This window comes from Mastomys coucha, unplaced genomic scaffold, assembly GCF_008632895.1.
Source record: "Mastomys coucha isolate ucsf_1 unplaced genomic scaffold, UCSF_Mcou_1 pScaffold1, whole genome shotgun sequence".
Classification (NCBI taxonomy): Eukaryota; Metazoa; Chordata; class Mammalia; order Rodentia; family Muridae; genus Mastomys; species Mastomys coucha.
The window spans coordinates 87,958,410-87,979,392 of record NW_022196891.1 but is presented as its reverse complement, the minus strand read 5'-3'; the positions used below and the strand labels follow the sequence as shown (position 1 = coordinate 87,979,392).

Below are 20,983 nucleotides of genomic sequence, written 5' to 3'. Positions count from 1 at the left end.
TACAGCCACTGAACCATAGTGACGTATGTTCCATACAGCCACTGAACCATAGTGACGTATGTTCCATGCAGCCACTGAACCATAGTGATGTATGTTCCATACAGCTGCTGAATGTGGCTCTTACCTTAAGGAGGCTTCTCTCTCTCTTTCTCTCTCTCTCTCTCTGTCTCTCTCTCTCTCTCTCTGTCTCTCTCTGTCTCTTTCCTTTTTTTTTTTTGAGTCTAGATTGGCCTTGAATTTGCAGTCTACCTGCCTTAGCTTCCTAAGTGTTTGCAAATATATTTCCAGGCACAAAGATACCTTTCCTCTGATGTTGCAACATTGTGATTGTTAGCATTTCTTGGAAGAAAAATTGCTCTGGAAACATTTGCTTTATTTTTAGCCATTTATTCCAATTAAAATTGTAAACTCTCTAAAGATATCATGGTGATGACTGAGTATTTAAGTACTCAGTGGCACGAACTGGTTTGTGGGTCGTGTGTGCCCGGTACAGTATTGTTTCTGCATGTGTCCCAGGCCTGGAGAGATGCTTTGAGTCGTCACAGTCAGCCAAAATTGGTATTTTGTGGATTTTGTTAAACTTGTCTCAGAGTGTATTTTCCTTGGGAAATGTCTGAACTTTAAATGCCCAGGAGAGAAGCCCTTTCTAGCACACACTGTGACTGTCTAAACCATATGCCTTTATTCTCATTATTCATAGGCTGAACAAACAATTTAAATCTTACATTTGAGCTTCCTCAGAATAGGCTTATTTTGAATAAGGCTGATTTCCAGTATGATCAGCCTTCTATTAAAAGGAAAAGCCATCACAGAGGACTCGAGAACGTCCCTTGGCTGTGCTGCTTCTCCTGCCCTTGGTTCAGCTGTCGGAAAGGCAGTGACCTTGGGTGCTTTTCTGTGTATGACTGCTTGCTCCCAGGGTTCAGTGTTTTCTGGTAGCTTGCCCGTTGCCTGCCTCTGGCTTCATCATCACCCTTATGCTGACTTAGGCAGTATTTCTTCAGTCTCTTATCTCTGGGCTTTGATGCATATGTTCTGAAGGTGGCCACCGTGACTTTGGGTAGCAGCAGATGGTAAACCTTCAGGCCGCCACCAGCTATACTGAAGCTAAGTTGGGGAGTTCACGTTTGATGAAGAATCAGAAGTGCATATGAAAGCTTTCACTGCCTAAATACCTTCTAATTAAAAAATTAGCATACGAAAACCTTTGCAGCTGCCTGGGCATTTGAAGAAAATGAAAATTAGTTGTTTTCTTAGAAATGTAGTTATTTATTTATCAGTGCAGTTTCTCATTGCTGTGCCTCCTAACAGCTCTTCCTCTGGTCCCAGTTTGATTTTGGCAGGAGTCAAGGCAGCACCTAGGTGATTAGGGCTGGGATAGGGGCTTCAGAAGGAAGCCACAGGTGCTTGTGCACTTTAAATTAAGGTACTTTAAAATATATATACACACACAGAGGGAGAGAGAGAGAGAGAGAGAGAGAGAAAGAGAGAGAGAGAGAGAGAGAGAGAGAGAGAGAGAGAGAGCGAGCTAATGTCACATGGTTCTGGTAGATTTGATCTTTTGATCTGCTGTTTTCTACCTTGGAAGATCTTAGATATTTGTGGATTAAATTTATGCTTGAAGAACTCAGCCTGTCTCACGATTACCTTTCTTTGTGTGATGGACAGGTAACATGTTACTGCAGTTCACAGGCAGGACTCTGCAGGTTGCCTGATTATTCTACAGTGACACATTAAACTGGAAGTTGTAGCACAGAGAAGGCTTGGTTCCATCTAAGGAAATTTAAGAATATTGTGTATAAGTCCTAGAAGCCTGATGCATTGCTGCCAAGGTGGCTTCATGAGAGTAGGAGGCAAGATGTCTTCACTGGGGCCGAGTATCCAGGTAACATGACTTCCAAACTTCCATTCTGAGCAGAGAACTTCTGGGAGACCAAAGGTGGATTGCTTCTGGTCTTCAGGATGAGTGTCTCTAGGGTGTGTTTCAGCGGCTTCTCCTGCTGCTGTAACTTTGGGCTAATGCTCATTTCCTGGTTTCTGTTTTTTGGACAGAGTGCCAGTAACACCATGTTGTGATGCTTGTGTGAGAGATTTGGTGTCAAAGTGGCCCTGCCCTCTTTTTTTCTGGTAAAGTTTCTGGTAAAGTCTGGTGAAGTTTTGTAAGTGATTGCTTGTGAGCGTAGGCATGGGGCTACTCAAATGTTGAAACATATTTGAGTTTTGTGAGAATGTAAACTGGCATCAGCATAGACCACGAAGAGGGCCTGGCCCTGAATGTATCTGGGATCACAGACTTTGGGCCACAGCATAAACCACAGACATCGGAACCCTGTTCATGATCTGTGCTGATGCCAGAAACCATGTGGAAGCCTATAATCCTTGCTCCTGAGGTCTGGAGGGAATCCTTAAAAACTGTTGAAGGATGCGGGGTGTTGCCTTTCACAGCAGATGATGTCCAGCAGGGATCTGGGAGGGGAGGGACCTAGCTCATATCAGGGGCAAGCCACTGGAAGTTTAACCACACCAGTGAATATGTAGATAACACAATGTACATTTTTTTCCTTGCTGGGTGTAGGTAACAAGGATGCAAGGAAGGGCTGGGAAGCGAGTGTGATGGGGGTATACACTGGGAAATCCCCGAGGAGTCAATAAATGTATTGTGTCGTGGGAAGCGAGTGTGATGGGGGTATACACTGGGAAATCCCCAAGGAGTCAATGGGAAGCGAGTGTGATGGGGGTATACACTGGGAAATCTCCGGAGAGTCAATAAATGTATTGTGTTGGGGGTGGGGGCTGGGGAAGAATGTGAAGCTCGGTGGGTTTAGATGAGAATCCGGAGAGCCTGTGTTCACCAACACATCGCCGGGGTAGTGGAGGTGTGGAGCTGCCGGTTTGCTGCACACAGCTGCACACATCTGCAGAATGGTGATGTTTTAATACTCCTAACAGAAATCACTTAAACATTGGCCTAACCATAGTCAAGTCCAATGTGGCCTATTTTGAGAAGAGAATGTAGCATGAGGTACCATCTTTTTCTACCCCCAGCCATGAGGTAAGTGGTTTGTAAGTTTTCTCTCCCATGTGCATTGCTCTCTTCTCCTTTCTGAGCGTATGTGGTCCTGGTTCTGGGGGACCGAAGCACAGATGACTTTGGTCAGTAACCTAAGTTGCCCCACCCCTTGGCCCCCTCAGGCAATGTATCACTGTGGGCAAAGACGGAGCAGCCCTTTCTGTCAGGCCATACGCTAATCTAGTGCTGATATGTACATGTAAAAAATGAAAGAGGGAATAATGCTAATTGTGTTCTTTCAATAGGATATGCCACCCAAGGTAATTACTTCATGACAGTGTTAGTGGTAGTACTTGCTTTATCATGAAATAAAAGATGGTTTTAGGAGCCTTTTATTGAGAAGACAATTGTATCAAATTAGTACAAATTAGACTTTTGTCTTTATAAAGGTGAGCAAACCCATGAGCAGTTTTTAAATTGTGTTTGAGTCTACAAATGAACAAATTCAGTTTGAGGGTTAAAGACGCTGTTATTTTGTCCTTTATGCTGACAGCTTCATTACAGATCGGTCTACTGTTGGCATTAAAAACATGTCTGGCTCCTTATGATCCGTGTGCATGCGCTATGATATTGATGCTATACCACCGTTCATTAAGGACTCACTTCAATGAGGCAGCAGTGTATAAATGTGGAGAGATACAGATGTTAAATGCAGTCGTTTCTCTTTGTGTACAGCCGTATGGCTAATAATTTCCAAGTGGCTAAAGCTCTTGTTAGCAGGAGTGCTGGCGTGTTAAGAACAGCACTATAAATAACTTTAAGAATGAAAGTTGAAGGTGCTTCTTTTAAAGACTATTGTTAACTAAACATTATTGCCAAACAGATGGGGAGCAGTCACCAGCCTGATGTTTTGAGGTCTAATTATATTATCACCAGCCCTGTACGGCTCAGTTGAAGAGGTGTACCCAGAGGCCAATTTATAATCATTTAGGCAACACCTGTTTGGGAGAAATTGACAGTCAAAGGGCACATTTAAAAAAAAAATCACATATGTTCTTGTGTTTATTGCCTCAATGTGAACGTTGTCGAGTGGCAAGCAAAGTTGGTGAGAGAAGAAAACCTAACTCGAGCCGTGGTTCCCGCCAGGTCTGTCCGTTCTCAATGGCCCTTTATGCAGCCTGCTTCGTGCTTCATGGCTGAGTGAGACCAGCAAGGAGAGGGACCTCCCACCCCTCATTCCTGCAGGAGTATTCTGTTCTGACAGGCAGGAGGCTTCTGGTAAGAAGAAGTTGTCCAGCCTTACCTTTTACCTGGAGAGATGTTTTCCATCTCACGTAGACGAGTCTTTGCAACCACAACTGGCCCTCTGGGGAGTGACAAGGAGTTGTGCGTTGATGCAAACACAGATGAGGTGCTAGGAGCATAGATGCCTCACAGAGTCCACTGTCCATTGCCTTGTGTGTGGAGGAGACCATTGAGCCACCTTCAGGACTCCAGGACTGCGAGTGCATTTCCATGCCTCGGAGGGTCATTTTGTGGAGAAGATGTCAGGAGCCCTGCCTGCCCACAGTTAAGGAGAGGATAGGTCTCTGTGTGCAAGCAACCCAAGCCCACGCTCTCCTGAACGGATGGCCATCCATCCTTTTTTAGTCTTTCTTCTGGTGTCCTTTGCCCCTGATTTACTTGGAGCAGCCTGGCTTCTGTTACTTCCTTCCTCAGGGTTTTCTTGTCAGCCCTTTGGGGGCAAGTGGTTCCTGTTGAATGGGCGGATGGCTGCTCCACCCTGTGCTCTGTCTCACATCTGAATCGCTCTTTCCTTGTAATGTGCGCCTTCTGGCTGCTTTCATACCCACCCACGGTGTGCCAAGTGTGTAACTCACATACTGTTTAAACGTGTGTAGGGCGGTTTAGCAGTGAAAGATGTCACACTGGAGCTAGCTGTCCAGGTACACACTCCACCCTTCTTTGCACGGTAGCTTTTAAAGCAGGGTCAGTTAACATTTTGCTCACCCTTGACCTTGGTTGATTAGAGATGTGCGCTACCTTGGGATGTTGAGAGTACCCCATGGTCGCACTGTCTGAACCCCAGTACTGTGGCTGTGTGTCTTTGTGGGGAATGCTCAAATATAAACCCTCCGTCCTGACTTCATTCCCAAACTCCATTCGCACCTTGCTGTCCACCTTCTGTGTTCTTATTTACCTGGTAGCCGTGTCCTTACAACAGAAACACCATTTCTACCCTATCATCAGCAGGGCCGATCACAGCAGTTCACTGTTGGAAGACCCTGTATACATTATGTTAGAGTCGTGTGAGTCAGAGGCCTCGCTGTGGTGTGTGGAGGACCTGCCTCTCTGCACACTCACACTGCTAACAGGCTTCCCTGCTTGCACAGTTGGAAGAATGAGCTGTCCTCTTGCTGGTGGTTAGCTCAGGGCTGCTCTTTACTTCTAAACTGTGCCTGCTCTTCTCAGGCGCCCTCTGGGCTTCTAGATGTGCCCCTCTGGTTCTTGCCTATGTGGGTGGGGTGTACATCCTAGCCAGGTCATTCTCATCCTGGGAAGACCCCTTTACCACGTCACTCTGATTACCCACCTGGACAACCCAGGTCATCTGTAAGCTCTATTTTCACCATTTCTGTAAAGTCCTTTCTACTACAGCACAGTCTGCTTACAGATTCTTCAGTGGGGTATGAGCATCTCTGGGGACCATGACACTGTCTGTGACGTTCCCATAAGGATTTTGACATTTGGTTGGGAGATGACAAATGAGCAAATGAAACCAAATTGAAGAGTTTGAGATGCCGTAATAGAAGTCAGTACCATATAAATTCGAGAACAAAGGAAGAGCCATCATTATTTATAAGAGAGACAGAAAGGTTGACATTTGAGCTAACTATGGAGAGATGAGCAGTTGTTTGAGTAAATGGCTGGAGGAATATTCCAGAGAAGCTGCAGTGACAGTGACAGCAGTCGTGACCCAGGGTGGACTTTGTAAGATCGTCTCAGAGCCATGGTCCTACTCAGTGGCCGCCCTGGTCATCTTTCATCATAGCATCGCACCCAGGGCCTCGTGTCAGCCATGTGGAACAGGAGTGGTGGCTGAGGTGGCCAACACTGATTACTCACTGCTTAAAATGAGGAGGGAGAAGGAGCAGGAAGGGGGTTAGGAAGGCCCGGGAGGTGTGGTTCCTTTGTTGGCTTGGCTGCTGGCTTTGTAATTGGAGAACCAAGAGAATTGGAGCTTGGGTCTGAGGACTCTGCAGGACATCTGGGAGGTGTCTGTGTGAATAACAGTGTGTTAGCACACAGGCTGGCTTCAGTAGTGCAGGTGAGACACTCAGGAGAGTGTGAATAACATTGTGTTAGCACACAGGCTGGCTTCAGTAGTGCAGGTGAGACACTCAGGAGAGTGTGAATAAGATTGTGTTAGCACACAGGCTGGCTTCAGTAGTGCAGGTGAGACACTCAGGAGAGTGTGAATAACAGTGTGTTAGCATACAGGCTGGCTTCAGTAGTGCAGGTGACACTCAGGAGAGGCTGCCAGAGAGGCTGTCAACCTCTGTAATGAAAAAGAAAGGTAGTGGCAGACACTCGTGGGCTTGCTAACTGGCCATTGTGGCCTATCTCTGCCATAGTATTTAGCAAAAATAAGCCACAGATGTGGTGAGATTTGTCCCTGTTTCCTTCTCTTAGGCCGTCAGGGATGGCTACTCAAGAGGGCAGTGTGTGAAATGAAGGTCTTGTCCTTATGGAGTTGTGGTTCTTCTTACAGAGACATGGAACAGTGATACATCTGAACACACAAAAAAGAAGCCTTGCCTGGTACTTTAAGAACTGACCACAGAGCTGTGCAGTGTGCAGGGGAGCTGGGAGCTTGTCACAACGCCTTGGTTGTCAGCTGGGCAGAGCTGGTCTCTGGTTGGGTTGGGGCATTGGGGCAGGACAGATCTTAACTATGGAGTCAGTAGGATTTGCTGATTGATGGTGGAAAGATCTGGTCCAGAGTCGAGAAGCCGTACCCAAGGGCTGCCTGAGATGGCGCTAGAGTCTCAGGTGTAGCGATCCTGTTAGCTGGGCTGCCGAGATATCACAGAAGGTTGCTCCTTTGTCAGTTTTAATACAATTGCTCCCTCCTTACCATATGAGAAAATTCTTGGACTGTCCACTCCCCACCACCGCCACCTTGTTTTGGGCTTCCCTACTTTCAAGGCTGGCCTAGAGCTGCCAGGCTGGCCTTGCTCTCCCCAGCCGAGGCTACCACCTTCCAGTGGCACCAGCTGTGTGTGCACCATGCTTGCCGTGTGCCGCACTTTTAAGAAACATATTTTAAAAATAAATTTAGGAAACACAGTGATGTTTCTATGCTGTAGCAGTTTTAGCAAAGGAAATTGTAATAAAATTTATTTGGACAAGGCTGTTTGGGTCCTCTGATTTAAGGTTTTTAAAAAGTCTATTTAGAAAATAGAATTTTGGGAAGAATCACAACCAGAACCTGCTTCTTAGTCTCTCGAGTTAAAGAGTTAATGTTATTAAATATTGCTAAATTTATTAATTATATCTTTTATTCAGGTTTTACTTGTAATGGACACAAGGACAGAACAGACATTCATTTTAAAAGTAAGTAGAATTTGTAAGTTTAGTGAATTTAAAAATTGACTTTCAAAAATAAACATGCTTTTGAAAGAAAAATATTTTTACATGGCACATGAATGTCTTATGGTTTTTGGCGGTCAGTATTTCTGTCTTTCGTAGTTGGTAAACATGCTGTAGCTTCTGTTTAGAAAGGTTTTATGTTAGAGAATATATAATTTGACTGCATCTAAGAGCTAAGGGTGTGTTTCAGATACGCTGTGCTGGTGCATGAGGACCACATGGGCCGCAGCTGAGCTGTGATTACAGCTCCTAAAACCTGATTTCTGCAGACACTCGGCAAATAGCTGTGCCCCGGCCTGTTCTTTGGTGCAAATACAGTACATAATTAAGTGGATAATTTTAGTTTTGATATTGTTTTTGGAATGGTTTGCAATACTATGTATTCTAAATATATCCTGATTAAACATTCCATGGCACCCAAAAGGGCAGCTTGCCTTCAGCACCCCTTTTCTCTTGCTGATCAGGCAGGAGGAGGCCACACTGACTGTGTGAAGACGGCCTCTCTTCAGGAACAGCCCATGCCCCCACTCCCAGTGGTGTTTACCTAGCTTTTAAAAACCTGGGTGTAACTCCAGGAAATGCACGAACCTTGCGCTTTTGGAGATTTGTCGTTAGCGTTTTAGAAAAGAATTTAAAAGTTGCTGCTTCCTGCAAGACACGCCTGGTGTCTGGGGAATGCGACTCGAACTGGCTGCTGCCTTAAAGACACACACAAGGAAAATCAAACTTAGAGGTCACAGAGAAATAACCGTGTGTCATCCTGATGACTTAGTTTGAGAGCATCGCTAATAAAAACACTGACCCACGTAATTGATTTTAATGGCAGCTTTGTGGCATCTTCTGTTGTCTGGATTCACGCCAGATGCCATCAGCGGAGCCTCTGGGGACCGAGGGGCACAGAGCAGCAGATGAGTGGTTTCTCGAGCCCCGAGTAACTTGGATAGATTAGTTTGGTTGATAAACACTGAGCACAGCAGGCTCCAAAGGCAACTGCGTACAACTGACCTTTTTGTTCTCTGTCAGGGTCTAAGGAAAAGCAGTGAGTGCAGCAGGAACAGAAAGACCATCATCCCCCGCTGCGTGCCTAACATGGTGTGTCTGCACACGTACATCGTCTCGGAGGAATCGGTGTTTCTTGTGCTGCAGCGCGCCGAAGGTGGGTTGGCTGTGAGGAGCGTCGTCGTCTGTCCCGTGTGCGAGTGCTGGTGATGTTGCTTTGCCTGTCATTTCATGAGCATGGAATCTATCTCCTCACTCCTGCTCAGCCTCCTCGCTCTGAGTTTTGAGGTGACCGGCCAGTGTCACTCACTGACCCGTGGGACAGTCCACTTTGCTAGGAGATTTACTGACAGAATAGGAGCTTCAGTGTGCGCCGCACCGCGCCGAGAGAGCGAGGCTTTATTTAGAGATTTAATTCTGTTCCCTTGTCTGCACTAAAAGCTACACTTACGTTAGATGACTAAAAAAGCATCCCCTGCAGAATTAATTAATTGCTTCCTTCAGAGGGAGCGCAAGGGTGTTTGCTTAACATTTGACATTGCCTCGTTTCTGATCTGAGTCTCATGAACACAGCCACTGGCGTCAGTGTGAGTACAAAGCAGAGGCCTGGGCTCCGCCTTCAGCCTCATCGGAGCACAAGTGGCAGAAGGCACTCGCTGATTCGAGTTGCCTGATGACACCTGAATTTAAATAAACATTCTTTTATTTAGGTGACTACGCATGTTAATATAAATTCCCATAACATGTATGCCTTTTGGTGTTTAAACAGGTGTTCTTAAAATAATAAAGAAAATATAAATTATTTTCCACTCTTCATGAAGGCGTCCTTACTTTATATTGAAAATGAAATACTCTATGAAAATACTCTATTTTTTCTAATAGACATAACATTTGGATTTAATACCTTTTTCTCAGGAAAGAGAGACACTGCCTTCTGGAATGATGTCTCTCATGCTAACAAATGCAAGGTTTTTGGTGGGGGCAGTAATGTTATGATGAAGCCTACACAAGATAACGAGGTGGAGAGAAGACCCCACATGCAGTGTTTAATAGGGAATTCAGAGGGGCTCCACGGCTCACAGGTAGTAAGAGAGTTAATTGCGTGTGTGAATTGGATAACTAATTCACCTTTGTTCAGACATTATAGACAGCTTTTATCTGAGGATACCAGTGCATTACAGACATTATTGAATTAGAGGTCATGTCATCTGATAGCGAAATACAGCCACCTCTGGTGTGGAACAAAATAACTTGCGTAGTAATAATCCATAATAATTTAGAACAAGGTCAGTAGGATGAATGTAATTATGGTCAATATTCTATTACCCGGTGTGGATTATTCATGTTGGAGATTATCTGCGGCAAAGCTTCGACCCTCGCTTACCTCCGCTGTGTGTAGCTTGCCTTCTTCCTCGTCTCGGTCCTCCACGTCACACTTGTCTTTCCTCTGCCATCTTCCCTCTGCCTCTCAGGACTGAGACCGTAGCTGGTGCTGGTTTACTGTGGTGTGCCAGTGCTCCAGTGCTCCGAGGGCCCAGACAAAGGCAAACACAGAGACTATCATGGACTTGTGAATGTCTCTCCTTTCAAATGTCTGTGGCTTAATTTTCTAGAAATCTCTGTGATGTTAAGAAAGTTAGGAACCTCAGCTCATTTGCTCTTAGCAGCTGATTAACTGTGTGCTGCACACTGAGCTGAATTTCCCTCAAAAATTCAAAAACAAAAAACAAAAGCCAAAAACAGTCAAGTACTGCACACGAGTCGGGCCTCCACGCTGATGCCTAACACAGGGTGACCTCCCTCCCTCCCTCATGTCATGTGCTCCAGGAGCCCTCTCTGAGATGGTGGCACTTAGGAACAGTTGAGTCACAAAACCCTTACCATTTGCATGTAAGGTCCGAGGACAGGGGCAGTGTGACCACGGGATGTTTGATGGAGACCGTAGCTGTGGTGGCTGATGAGGACAGCAGTTTTGCTGTGGAGACCATGGCTGTGGTAGCTGATGAGGACAGCAGTTTTGCTGTGGAGAAGCATGCAGCATTGTGCTCTTGCAGGGTCAGAGCTGACGCACACCTCACAGGCTCACTCGCTAGCCAGGTATGGTGGTATGAGACACTCATCCCAGAAGTGGGAGCGGGTCACTCCTGATGGTAGCCCGGACCACATGAGGTGTGATTTCTAACAAACAGAATCAGAAAGGTCACTCCTTGTTGTGTGGAGGTGGTGTTGTAGTTGGCCTTCTGCTGCTGTGACAAAAGCAACTTGGGGAAGAAAGGGTTCACTCGGTTTACAGGTTCTACTTACAGCCCGCCATGAAGGGCTGTCAGGGCAGGACCTCGGGCAGGAACCTGGAGGCGGGAGCTGCAGCAGAAGCCATAGAAGAGTCTTGTTTACGGGCTTGCTCAGCATGCTTTTAGATAACCCAGGACCACCTGCCCAGGGTGGCACTACCAGCAATCAGACAAGGGCCCCTACAGCCCATTCTGAGGGAAGCACCTGCTCACGTGATCTTTCTCCCAATATGTCTCCGTTTATGTCAGCTTTACAGAAACTAGCCTTCACAGATGAGCTGCAGTGAGCTAAGTGTGGAGCGGAGCAAAGGCTGAGCTCAAGTCCCAGCAAATGGTGATGGTGTGGCCTTCAGGGCTGGTGGACTTGTGGATTTCCTGTTCTTTACCCACTGTGGTCCAGGAATGAAGACATTGTCCCAGATCCACATGTGGAAGGAGAGAATGGACTCCTCTGAGTTGCCCTCCCACCTCCACATGCACTGTGGCAAGCCCCTCCTCAAAGAAAGAACTGTAAAAGGCAACCTGACGGTGTCAATAGCTCTGCTGAACTTCGAGTGTCCATGACTCACAGCTTTGGCTCCCCAGAGTTCACAGAGCTAGAACGTGTGCAAGTCTCACGCTCTCTTTGTGCTTGCCTTACCTAGAAGCCTCTGGACTGCATCCTGGAGCACAGACAGCTCTGACACAGAAGAGAACAAAGCAGGGGAGCTTGCCGCATGGAACCCGCTTGGTGTTTTAGATGGGGGCAGACAGTAACCACACACAGAAGAAGTTACTCAGCTGCTGAAAACAGGGAGAGCAGTCTACCCAGGGCTGGGGGAACTGTTCTCACCAGTGGTCACCGTACGGAGAGAGGGGCCTTTGAGGAGAGAGAAGTGTGTGTTTGTGGGGAAAGAGAAAGCAAGCCCATAAACCAGAGCCAGGAGTGAGTTAGGGGTGGGGGGACAACCAGGGGGGTCGGTGGGCAGCAGCCTTGTCCACCCGGTCAGATGCTGGCTGAGTAGAGTGAGGAATGCAGGAGAAAAGCAGAAAGCTGGAAGGCGGGGCCCGCGGTGCCTCACAACCATGGCAACACAAGGGCCACTGCGGCTCCTCTGGAGAAAATGGAAGCTTGTGGCCCATCAGAAGAAAGGGGCGAGAACAGCTTGGAGGTTTGCAGGAAACTAGGCAGTAATGGCTGCTGGGCAGTGCTCGCATTAGCCGCCCTCCGTGACTGAGCAAAGGCACTTTATCAAGAAAGCAAGTTCAGGGTCATGGTGCTGGGATCTCTTTGGTCCTTGGGAGGACCTACTCGAGCAAGGCAGCACTTGTGCAAGGCAGCACTCGTGCAAGGCAGCACTCGTGCAAGGCAGCACTCGTGCAAGGCAGCACTCGTGGGCATGTGCACCAGACCAAGGTGGTAAGGGTGAGATACAAAGCCAGAGCAAGCCTAGGGTCCCGTGAGAATTACAAGAATTCCCTCCCCAAGGGTAAGACCCCGAGTTCCAGTAGCCTCTTGCTAGCAAGACTCTCAAGGTCTCCACTCCTTAGCAGCACCACAGTGGGGGCCAAACTCACAGCCTGTGATCTGTGGGAGGCACACTTAGGTCTCCAGACCGCAGTGTCAGTGTCGCTGGTGGGACGTTTGTAAGCATCTCAATGTCTGTGTCCACACTCACTTCTGGTTGTTTGAGCCTGAACACATTTTGAAAGTAGAACTGACTGACAGCATTCTGCCCTGCAGAACTCCAGGGCGTTTGGCTAGAAATGTTAAAAATGGGGCCTCTATTTAGCAAGTTGTGGGAAAAGTAAATTGAGTTGGAAAAAATGGCTTCAGTTTTGGACACGTGAATTAGAGATAGTATGCACACATGTAGAGTTCATGTGTGTGCATGTTCATGTGCATGTACATGCTTGTGGAGGTCATATGTCAGCTGTAAATGTTGTCTCTCAGAAGCTGTTCATGTGTCGAGACATGGGTTTTTACTTGGATTGGGGTCTGCCAAGGAGCCTGGTCTGGCTAGCTGGCAAGGCCCAGGGGTCCTCTGAGTTCTGGGGTTCTAAGCATAGCACCAGCATACCCAGCTTTCTTATGAGGCCTGGTGCTTGCCCAGCAAGCACTTATGTGAATGCGCTGTTTCTCCAGCCCTGGAGATGTTTGTTACTACCCAGATGGAAGCAGTCAGGACAGAAACGTTCTCAGGAGGGCTGCGGAAGACATAGCTTAGTGGTACAGTCTGAGCATGCTTACAGTCCTGTGTCTACAAAGCAAGCTTAGAAGACAAGTTGCAAATGGTCCTTGCTCTTTTAACCATTTTCTTAGCTCTGTTTGAGGGAGCAGATGGGGAAGTCTTCAGTCAAGGCTGTGAGTGTTAATGTTAAGAGACCAGAGGTTATAGAACGCTCTCCGACCTGGCCACGAGTGGAGTGTTCGCTGTGTGGCATGCTCTCAGTCAGAGAACAGGGAATGATGCGGTTAGAGGGCAGAACGGGGCAGAGCGGGGCAGAGCGGGGCAGAGCGGGGCAGAGCGGGGCAGAGCAGGGCAGAGCAGGGCAGAGAGGGGCATGGGGGAGCTTCTTCACTAGTCTTTTTCATTAGCCAGGTTTTAAGATTATTAGCACACTAACTCCAGCTCTGTGGAGTGATGCGACCCTTCCTGGTCCAGCCAGGGCTCCGTTCTCTAGAACCGAGGCTCTAGAAACTGAGGCTTCCTTTTTCCTTGTGAAGATGATATCCTTCTGTGCGCAGGCTGTCTTTGAACTTGTAATCCCCCTGCCTCAGCCTCCATAGTGCTGAGATAACAGCAGGGTCTGTGCCACCCTGCCTATTACTTCTGTTCCTGTGTTTTAATGCAAGCAGATCTAATTATGCTCCCTCTCACCTGCGTATCATCTTAGCAATGCACATTAGACACCTTCTGAGTTTAGTTAGAGCTTGTTATAAAAAGGTCACATTGGATTTGGGCAGTGGTGGCACACACCTTTAATCCCAGCACTTGGGAGGCAAAGGCAGGCGGATTTCTGAGTTTGAGGACAGCCTGGTCTACAGAGTGAGTTCCAGAACAGCCAGCGCTACACAGAGAAACCCTGTCTTGAAAAACCAAAAAATAAAAAATAATAAAATAAAATAAAATAAATAAAAGGTCACATTGTACTGTGCGGTGGCACACACCTTTCATCCCAGGACTCAAGAAGCAGACTCAGGCAGATACCTGTGAGTTTAAGGCCAGCCTGGTCTACAGAGTGAGTACCAGGCCAGCCTGGTCTACAGAGTGAGTACCAGGCCAGCCAGGGCTAGGTAGACTGCATAATGAGACCTACCTTTCTTCCCTTCCCCTCCCCTTGCCTCCACTCCACTTCTTTTTTCCTTCCCTTCTTTTCTCCTTCCCTTCTCTTTCTTCCTCTCCCCTCCCTTCCCCTTCCCTTCCCTTCCCCTCCTGGGACTCCCCTCCCTTCTCCTCCCTTCCCTTCTCCTTCCCTTCTCTTTCCCTTCCCTTCCTTCCCCTCCCCTTCTTTCTCCTCCCTTCCCTTGTCCTTCCCTCCCTTCCCCTCCCTTCCCTTCCCTTCCCTTCCTTCTCCCTTCCCTTCTCCTCTCCTCCCTTCCTCTCCTTTCCCTTCTCCTCCCCTCTGCTCCCCTCCTCTCTCCTCCCATTCCTTTCCTTCTTTTTGGAAGGAAGACTCAGTGTTTGTGTAAGTCTGTCTGTCAGGGTTGGTCTCGGTTTTGAAGAAAGCTAACACTTTGGAGGAACAATGTGCTCTGGTTTGGGGACTCGTGGTTTATCAGGGGAGGTGAGGGTGTGCTTGGCACCTGGCCCTGCTCCACACTGAGTGCTAGGCTGGACCGGCCTCAGGAGTGAAGCTGGAGGGGCTCAGACAGCCTCTTTCCCTCTGGGAAGCCCAGCTCCTCTAATTCAAGGTAGGGGGCTTATGTGAGCCCAGAAGTTTCCATAAAGAAAACACCAACAGCCACATTTAAAATTGTTATAGTGAAAAAAATGGGAATTCAACAGGATGTCACCATGATTAATAAAATGGCTAATTGCTAATGTCTGATACAGGTAGTTTGCTGAAGAAGAAGCTGAATTGTCTATTGTGTATGGAGGGGATTCTGGCAGAGCAACTTAGCAGCTTGCACAGGAGCCTTAGAAATGCTCATTGTGTTCCCCAGCCAGCAGTCAGTGCATGCTGGGGATCCCAGGACCTGCTCAGCAGCTAGAGGCAGGAAGATGGAAATTCAGCTAACAAAGAAGCATTTGACTGTATCAGAACACCTTCTCTGTGGCTGGCTGTGCTACACAATCATCTAAACTCATTTTCTCATGAAAATGTTATGATATGATGCTAATTGTGAGTTAAAGTTGGAGCAATAGCTGAGAGTTACATCCTGATCCACAGGTGTCAGACAGGGAGAAGGGAGGGAGAGAGGTAGAGATAGATGGACAGACAGACACACACACATGCACACACACATACACATACACACACACACACACACACATGCACACACACACACTCAAACACACACAGACACACACACACACACACACACACACACACACACACACACACACATACTCACTGGGCCTAGTGTGGGTTTATGAAACCTCAAAGTCCATCCTAAGTGATGCACTTTTTCCAACATGGCCACACCTTCTTATCCTTCTCAAACAGGTCTACTGCCTTATCACTAGGCATTCAGATATTTGAGCCTATGAGGAGGACATTTCCTGTTCAGATCACCACACACTACTTCCCGGCCCCCATAGGCTTGAAGCCATATCACAATGCAAAAATGGATTCAGTCCAACTTTAAAAGTCCCCATAGACTCTCAGAATCTCAACACTGTTTAAAAGTCCAAAGTCTCTTTTGGGACTTATGACAATCTCTTAACTGTAGCCCTCTATAAAATCAAAATGGAAAAACAAAAAACAGATCTCATACTTCTCACATTCAATGGTATGATTGTACATCATCGTTCCAAACGGGAAGACAGGGAGCATGGTGAGGAAATGCTGGGCCAAAGCAAGACTGAAACCAGCTGGACAAACTCCATATCTCACGTCAGAGGGCTCTTCAGATCGCCAACCCCTTTCAGCTTTGTTAACTACAACATACTTTTCTGCCTTCGGCTGGTTCTGATCCCTGTTAACAGCTCTCCTTGGCAGATATCCCACAGCTCTGGCATCTCCAACATCTTGGGGTCTCCAGTGAAATCCAGGCTTCACCTTCACAGCTTCACCCAATGATTACTGTTGTCAAAAGATTGTGGCAATCACAGTTAGGGTGGGTCCATAAATGTTAGTACATTTGTAGGGGGAACTCCAAAGCCCTGAACGAGGACTCTAAAGAGACAGAAGGGCGGAGAGAGGGAGATGGTGACGGAGAGGGAGAGGGAGAAGGAGAGACGTGAGGGAGAGGGAGACACAGACAGAGAGGGAGATTGTGAAGGAGAGGGAGAGGGAGAGGTGTGAGGCTCTGACACTGGCCCTGACTGCACTGCTCCTCATGATGGGGGCAGGGTAAGCCGATTTGTAGCCTTACTGATGCCCTTGGAGTGAATTGTGAAGTAGATGCTTCTTGGATGCGTTTGATGACTTCATTCTGTGGCTGTCTGCTGATGGTTACACATTTCAGTCTAGCTCCCTTGGTATACGACTCCCAATAGCAAATGAAACCTGATCTGAAAATTCACCCTCCTCATCTAAGTAGGGAGACTTATTTTAACTCATTCTTTTAAAATTTCATTCATTCACTGTTTACTCTGTGTGTGTGTGTGTGTTTGTGAACATGCACATCACAGCATGTGCCCAGAGGTCAGAGCTCAGTCTGCAGAAGTTGATTCTCTCCTGCTCATGTGGGTCCCTGGAATTGAACTTAGGTCGTCAAACTGGGCAGCAAGTGTTTTTATTTTTCAGTTTTGGGAACTATTTCCGTTGTCATGGAGAACATGTTTGCAGCTTCTCTTCTTGAGACTTTGGCCCCATATTTAATGAATTATACTTTTTTTTTGTAAGTTGGAAAATAACTTTATTTGTTCTAGGGCACTGGCCAGAGTCCCCTTAGAACTTCTGAAACTGCTTCTTGGTGACCTTGAGCACATTGAATCAAACAGTCTTGCTCAGGGGCCTGCACTCTCCAACAGTGACAATGTCTCTGCTCTGTACATCCCTGAAACAGGGGGATGGGTGCACAGACATGTCCTTGTGACACTTCCCAAAGCAATTGTAATTTTGGATATAATGGAGACAGTCCCTGTGGATGACAGTGGTCCTCTGCATCTTCATCTTCATCACGACACCAGACAGGATCCGACCTCGGATGCAGACACTTCCAGTGAAGGGACATTTCTTGTCTATGTAGGTGCCCTCGATGGCCTCCTTGGGCATCTTGAAGCCTAGACCGAGGCTTTTGTAGTGCTGAGAGAGTTTTTCCTTGCCAGTTTCTCCCAGCAAAACACGCTTCTTGTTTTGAAAGATTGTAGGCTGCTTTTGGTAAGCACGCTCTGTCGGAATGTCTGCCATCTTCCCAGCAGCCTGAGAAAAGGAGAGCAAATTATTCTTTTGATAATTAAATTCCTAATCCATATGGTTCTCGTGATTTTTAAAAAACATGAAGATTCTAGTTAGAATACCTCTCTACTATAGTAAACTGAAGCACCATTGTGGCCAGTGTTGTAGACGCTGTGCTGGGTTATTTTATGCTCATTTGAGGACATAGGTAGGTTCTGGGTCTAGAGATGTGTCAGAGCATGGGCTACTCTTCCCTTGGTGGCTCACCTTATTAAAAGCTACTCAGTAATTTTCCCCAGTAGCCACATCTGTTCATACAAAGTATGTGCCATGTTCCAGAGGCAGAGGATGGGGGAAAAAGTTAGCATGTCACATTTGAAGGCACCAGCTGCCACCTGTTGGTCCCCAGGTCCGGACTGGGTATTTATGAACTGGCACTGTACTCTCTATTGCAGTGTACAGCCTTAAGCAGCACCATCTCTCTGGTGGACTAGTTATGAGTTAAGCAGAAGACTAAACAATGTTTAACGTAAAGATCTAGCTATGTGGGGATTACAAGTAATTACCCTTAACAGAAAGAAATAGGTCGTAATTTTTAAAATTATCGGTACTGCATTTGACACTTAGTAAAGTCCACAGAAGACCATCACACTTTATTTCATATATAACATGAAATATTAATATTAATTAATAGGTCCTTGATATTAATGAATTTTATTGACTGACTTAATGGCTAGTTATCATAGTACTCCATTTTCTTCAGTGGCTCAAGTAACTATCAATGTAGAGATGTTAATTTTTTTTGTCACTGTTGTTCGCAGGTGGCAAACTCTGGTCGTATATTAGTAAATTTCTGAACAGAAGCTCTCGAGAAAGCTTGGACATTGAGGAAGTGAGGCCGTCCATGCCTCCTCAAGTGTGTCTGCAGCAGCCAAGTGCCAGTCCTCAGGGTGGCAGCAGCTTCGAGTCCCGAGGGAGCGACACGGGGAGCATGCTGAAGGTTCTGCCTCTGAAGATGAGTCTCACCCCGAGTTCTCAAGACGACAGTAACCAGGAGGATGACGCCCAGGACAGCTCTCCCAAGTGGCCGGACTCGGGCTCCAGTTCAGAGGAAGAATGCACAGCTGGCTACCTAACGCTGTGCAACGAGTATGGGCAAGAAAAGATTGACCTGGCATCTCTGAATGAGGAGTCTGTCTCGCAGCCTGAAGGGGACAAGGCTGATACCCAAGCTGTTAGGAGTTTCCCAGCATCCCTCACTACTGACAGTGCGAGCCCTAGCACCCAGCTCAAGTTCTGCCCTGGAGATGAGGACCTAGAAGCAGTTTCTTCTCCTCGAGCATCTGATTCCCTCAGTAGGTCAAAAAACAGCCCTATGGAGTTCTTCAGGATAGACAGCAAAGACAGCACGAGTGAACTCCTGGGGCTGGATTTTGGTGAGAAGTTACACAGTCTGAAACCAGAGCCTTCGAAAGCGCTCTTTACCCTTGAAGATGGAGACAGTCCTTCCCAGAGTTTTGATACTAGCAAGAGCAAGGGAGAGAGTGAAGCTCAGGACTCCATCAGCAGGGGCTCAAATGACTCCGTCCCAGTTATCTCATTTAAAGAGGCTGCCTCTGAGGATGTCGGTGGTGCTGAGGAAGGAAGGCCTGACCTTCTTGTGAATTTACCTGGTGAGCTGCAGCCAACCAAAGAGGCTTCAGCAATGGACCCTACTAAGTTTTCACAGGCCAGTGCAGGCAGGCTGGAAAGTAAACTGTTGGAAGCCCCGGATGTGTTGTGCCTCAGGCTGAGTTCTGAACAGTGTCGTGGCCTTGGAAAAGGTGGCCCAGAGGGACTGAGCGATCCCACTGAATTCTGTCCTGGTGGTGTGTCCCCAGAGCACGCTGCTCAGGCAGATCCTGGGGTGGCATTCATGGCTGCCGTTGATCACAGGAGCTCACGAGACCAGTTTCTGTCTTCCAGCTTACATTCCGAGTCTGACGGGCTGGGGCAGGTGGAGGTAGCGGTCACTGCACAGGACTTGCAAGAAAGCCTGTTCCACATTTCTAGTCCATGCTCAGGTGCTAAAGAACACAGTGCACACTCAGACACTGCCACATCGGAGGAGGTGTTGCTGTTCACAGAGCCAACTAAAGAAGAGGCGAACTCTCTGTTCCAGAGAGACTCAGAGGCCAAGGAGCGAAGTGTGGGAGCCGGGGGAGCCGACAAGGAAGTCCATCAGATCTTTGAGGACCTAGATAAGCGATTAGCAGTAAGCTCTAGGTTCTCCATCCCAGAGGGCTGCGTTCAGAGATGGGCAGCGGAAATGGTGGTAGCCCTTGACGCCTTGCACAGAGAGGGGATTGTGTGCCGAGATCTGAACCCAAACAACATCTTATTGAATGATGGAGGTCAGGAACTTTCACAAATGCATTTCTTTTTATTCGCTGTTGCTTCCAATTAACTGAGTAGGCGTTTTATCTTGTAATTAGTATCTTCATTTCCTGTCTAGAGCTTCATTATCAGCGCGGCAAATTCACCCCCAGTAATAGCTTCTAGTACTTAATGATGCCATTATTCTTAATGATACTGTTTTTAGCTACAAAAGGAGTAATTACAGTTCGCTTCTGCAGAAAATGGAAGAGAAAAATGTTTTGATTTCTCCTGTCGTTTTGTTTTTAGGACACATTCAGCTAACGTATTTTAGCAGGTGGAGTGAGGTTGAAGATTCCTGTGACAGCGATGCCGTAGCGAGGATGTACTGCGCCCCAGGTTAGAGCACTCTCCTCAAATGCTTCACTTGAGAGGTGGCTCTTCCTTCTCTCTGCCAGTTGTGCTTTTCACTAGCGGCTCACACACTCGTCGGGTCTGCTCACGCCTTCAGCCCTAATGAAGAAAAGTAGGGGATTGAACTGTGTGGAGCCAAAGATGTGTGTATGGGTGTGCAAACACACATGTGCACATTCACTGCTCTTGGTAAAAGCATTTGTATATCTCTGGAAACTCACTGTGTCCTTTGAAGTGTCTTAAGGAAGGCCTTGTGGCCCCTAACCCTCTCCACACGGGCAGACTTTAAATTCTATTAAGATATGGCTCTGCTTTTTATCTTTAACATCACAGATGTGTGTGGCCGTCCAGGCTTCGGTTGGCAGCCATAGTTGAGCACATCCGTTGGATCTGAGCTGCCCTCTTGCCAGTGCAGATGGGGTGCTCTTTACCCCCATAGCCTGCTCAGTCTCAGAAAGGCACAGAGTCTCCTCATCCCTTGCCCACTGACTGCCGACGGAGTGGGCGGGCCCCACGGGGGGGCGTGGTCATCGCTGTGCTACTGCTCACCTTGCTTAGCTCAGCTTCGCGGGAAACGATGATAGTTAGGAATGAATGGGCTTTATTGTTTTTAGGGGAATTTTCCGTGGTAAGAGTTGCCGGGCTGAGGAAAGGCAGGTTTTCAACCCAATGCAAATTCCAAAACTTTCCCCAAAACAAGCGCTTATGAACCAATACTGTTATATAGTTAATGAAAAACAAAAACATTGTAGTGAAGCCGCTTGCTCTTGTG

At 47.3% G+C, this 20,983-nt stretch overlaps 2 protein-coding genes across 5 annotated transcripts in view; one reads left to right on the top strand and one right to left on the bottom strand.

Moving 5' to 3' along the window:
- Rps6kc1 (ribosomal protein S6 kinase C1) overlaps nucleotides 1-20,983 on the top strand; it is a 156,769-nt gene that overhangs the window by 108,921 nt on the left and 26,865 nt on the right. For all 4 annotated transcript variants that reach the window (XM_031338665.1, XM_031338655.1, XM_031338672.1 and 1 more), the window contains 4 exons: nucleotides 7,580-7,627; nucleotides 8,687-8,819; nucleotides 18,264-19,835; nucleotides 20,107-20,196. In XM_031338665.1, the coding sequence (XP_031194525.1) occupies nucleotides 7,580-7,627; nucleotides 8,687-8,819; nucleotides 18,264-19,835; nucleotides 20,107-20,196 (1,843 nt within the window). The remainder of the gene's footprint in view (nucleotides 1-7,579; nucleotides 7,628-8,686; nucleotides 8,820-18,263; nucleotides 19,836-20,106; nucleotides 20,197-20,983) is intronic.
- Nucleotides 17,038-17,537, bottom strand: LOC116068742 (40S ribosomal protein S11-like). Its single transcript, XM_031338694.1, has one exon. It carries the CDS (start codon nucleotides 17,452-17,454, stop codon nucleotides 17,038-17,040), a length of 417 nt encoding a protein of 138 aa, XP_031194554.1. The 5' UTR covers nucleotides 17,455-17,537.